The sequence below is a fragment of the Castanea sativa genome, chromosome 11 (genome assembly GCF_040712315.1).
Source record: "Castanea sativa cultivar Marrone di Chiusa Pesio chromosome 11, ASM4071231v1".
Taxonomy (NCBI): domain Eukaryota; kingdom Viridiplantae; phylum Streptophyta; class Magnoliopsida; order Fagales; family Fagaceae; genus Castanea; species Castanea sativa.
In genome coordinates, this window is record NC_134023.1 from 45,091,802 (window position 1) to 45,095,365 (window position 3,564).

At 33.2% G+C, this 3,564-nt stretch overlaps 1 protein-coding gene across 1 annotated transcript; it reads left to right on the forward strand.

Moving 5' to 3' along the window:
* Positions 1-1,478: 1,478 nt before the first annotated feature.
* On the forward strand, positions 1,479-2,207 carry LOC142617816 (putative lipid-binding protein AIR1). The gene has a single exon (XM_075790776.1). It carries the CDS (start codon positions 1,521-1,523, stop codon positions 1,926-1,928), a length of 408 nt encoding a protein of 135 aa, XP_075646891.1. The 5' UTR covers positions 1,479-1,520; the 3' UTR covers positions 1,929-2,207.
* The last annotated feature ends 1,357 nt before the right edge of the window (positions 2,208-3,564 follow it).

The following is a 3,564-nucleotide window of genomic DNA, read 5'->3' on the forward strand; positions in this document are numbered from 1 at the left end:
GTTTTATCTTATAAAGATATCTATTTATATGGCTTGATGTTGATTAATAAAGAAAGCTGAAAAATATTACTATTGAGTGAGTGTTCACTCTGGAGGCCTTGGTATCAGAGCCAGACATGAAGGAACAAATGTTTGAATGCATGGACAAACAGAAAGAAATACAATCTCTAGCAGTTGAAAGTATCAAAATATGCAAGTGATGTGCAAGTTAGGGCCTGGGCCGTCCACCATCTCAGCTAACAAAACATGAGCTGGAAGATTGGAGAAGGGAAGGAAGTCCATGGGCATCATAATTAGCATGCTTTGATAACAACAGAAAAGTTACAAATAAAAGAACGAGACAGCTGGTTTATATCAGCAATGATAGAAGAAATAGCCCAATGAGCTTTGATTGAGGAGTTTTGAATAGGCTCTTTCACATTTTAGAGCATCACCTTCAAAGATAATATGTCAAGGAGGTTGATATTATTTACTCAAAAAATCTTTTAAGACGTTTTTATTCTACTCTATTCTCCTTCCTTCCCCCTCCGTCCAAACGGACAAATTAAGTTGTTCTTGTCTTCACACTATACTCGATTCTGCGACATATGCCAAATGCTCTTATTCTGTTATTCACGGGCTTCATACAATATTTTTTATTTTTATTATAAATAACTGTGCTCTTTCGTATGCTTGCGGTGCCAAATGATTATGGTTTTTAAATATTAAAAAAGAAAATCACGCCAAGGAAGTAGACACTTTCTTTAATATCCACTAGTTTTTTTTTTTTTTTTTAAATCCCAATAATATAACTTTTTTATTATATAGAAGAACCACTAATATAACTCAATCTGTGATAGGATAGGTGTTGAAAAGTTGTAATGGTGAGAATATATTATATTTATAAATTAAAAAAAAAAACAATCAAAATACAAGATAGAAATTCTACTCTAACTTAATAGCTAATGTATTTGTGTGTGAAGCTCACTCTTAGAGACTTAAACCCCGACTCTTATCCTCTCACATCTCACACTCACAAGTACTTATACTTATGGACTTACCAGGGAGTGTTGTAGTACCAATAAAAATAATTAGAATTTAAAACATACGTATTATTTGGTTGGAAGATCGATAATCAAAATAAACTAGATATCATGCCTTGTGTATGTAAACATATGTTAAGTTGTTAACCATGAAAAAGCACAAAATTTTTGAAAAATTTAAAAATAAAAAAGATATATAGGGTGTCTTTTTGTTTTTGGTGCTAGATAAATCCATGCAAAATAATCAACATACAAGAGAATCTTCCAAAACTTTGGAACATGGCTTATTCAATTATTCTCCAAGCTGCACCGCCAACTAGTGGTCGGATTTGATCCAAGCCAATGTGCCCACGAGGGTCTCATCGATCATTTAATTCCCTAAACTCTAAAGAAACCATAATCTCCATCTATATAAACCCTAACCCATTTCACCATACCTCCACCACTCCAAACCCTTCCTTAATTACAAACATATAGCCTTGGTAAGTGTGTCTAAAAATGGCTTCCAAGGCTATTGCAACCATGGCTTTTCTACTCTCTCTCAACCTTCTCTTTTTCACAATGGTCACTTCAACTAATGTCCATTGTCCACCACCAAAACACTCTCCACAACACTCGCAACCCAACCTTCCTACTAATAAGCCAGCCACTTGCCCCAAGGACACCCTTAAGCTAGGGGTGTGTGCTAACTTGTTGAATGACTTGGTGCACCTTGTTGTGGGAACCCCACCAAAGACCCCTTGCTGCAGCCTCATCCAAGGTCTTGTTGATCTAGAGGCTGCTGTTTGTCTCTGCACTGCTATCAAGGCCAATGTTCTAGGCATCAATCTTAATGTCCCCCTCTCATTGAGCTTGCTATTGAATTATTGTGGAAAGAATGTACCAAAAGGCTTCCAATGTGCCTAATGGTGCCAAGCTAAATCTCTCATTTTTCTACCAAGTTTCATGTTATCTAATTATTTTCACTACATCGTTTGTTGATGGGGTCTGGTTTGAGCTGATACATATCAATCCCATTTTGGTTGTCAATTCGTTTGATGGAAGGTTTTCCCAACCGGCTATACTTTGGGAAATAATAAAATTTGCATTTTTTTTTTCTAGCAATAAATAAGCTGTGTATTTTTTTTTTCCTGGATGATGTAAAATATCTTCTCTTGATGAATATGGAGCTTTGATGTGAATTATTTTACCCTTTTGTTTTTTCAATCAGGATTCAGAAGTGAAAGTTCTTAGCCTTTTTCATTATTTATTGTATTCTACATTCATGAATTATGTCTTTAGTTTAATGGATTTTGACTAGACAGACAGGTACCATGGTACTTGATTATCATCATTCCTTAGTGGAGACCATATTAATATTATAATCCCTTAAAATTTTCCCAATTGCTAGTTTGTTGCCCTTTTTAAAAATGAGAAGTGCTACATTCACAACATTTTTGTAACATATTTTCATCAAATCTTATATAATAAGTTACTATTGGTTCCATTTTTTTTTAGAGTGTTTTAACTCATGGTGTCTGCTCCTGATAATAGTTCTTTTTCACCAAACTAAGACATCAATTAATTTTTAGTATAGATAGGAATTGAACCCAGATCTCTTATACAACCATCAAAGACTTTACCAATTGAGTTAACCAGAACCAACTACTGAAATAACTTTTTACCATTTAAAATTTATTGTTAAAATATTGAAAACATAACATTTCTCTTTGAAAATACGTGTCAATTCAAACGTGAGTTTTTTACTTTTTATTGTTTGAATGTCTACCCGTAGGAAGAGGGATTTTCAAACTAAAAAAGCTATATATAGATGGGTTCAAGTTACACCATTTTTAAGTCATGAATTTTCAAAAGATCTAATGGTCAAAAAGAAAACACAATTTTAATTTTTTCATCTCATCATTAAATACTTTCCTAATTAATAACATCCTTATTCACTCTCTCCTAATTAATTACTTCTTGTCTCTCTTTTTCTCTCTCTTTATTTCACTATAATTCATTTCTCTTTCTGAGAGGTGCTACGTCCACAACATTTTTACAACATTTTTACAACAAATCATAGGTGGTTAGTTGTTATTGGTTCAAATTTGAACCTAACACTAAGATTACTTTTTTGCCCCAACAATAACAACCAGTAACATCCTGTCACTTAGGATTTGTTGTAAAAATGTTGTGGACATATCATTTCTCTTTCCTCTATCACTTTCCTCGTCCATTTTCGCAAAATGTTCAAGCAAAAACATTGACACCAGTAGCAGCAATTATAAGCATCAGATAATTACTGCCATATCATCAATTTGATTTCTATTTTAATCTCTTTTATTCTTCTTGAATGAGAAAGTAAGTCTCACAAAGTTAAGAACTACCACAAACTATGGCTTTGGGGCACTAACACTCTCTGAACCAGTAATCTCCATTAGATCTATTTACCCATTAAAACTAATCCACTTTACAAACTGAAACGCACAAACTGAAACTCAGGAACAACAACACAATTACAATTAATTTTCTATTACTTTTCTAATTCAAAGTTTGTTTTCAA

What these genes read in the sequence shown, in the direction of transcription:
- LOC142617816 (XM_075790776.1), top strand. Translation starts at nt 1,521, where the DNA reads ATGGCTTCCAAGGCTATTGCAACCATGGCTTTTCTACTCTCTCTCAAC.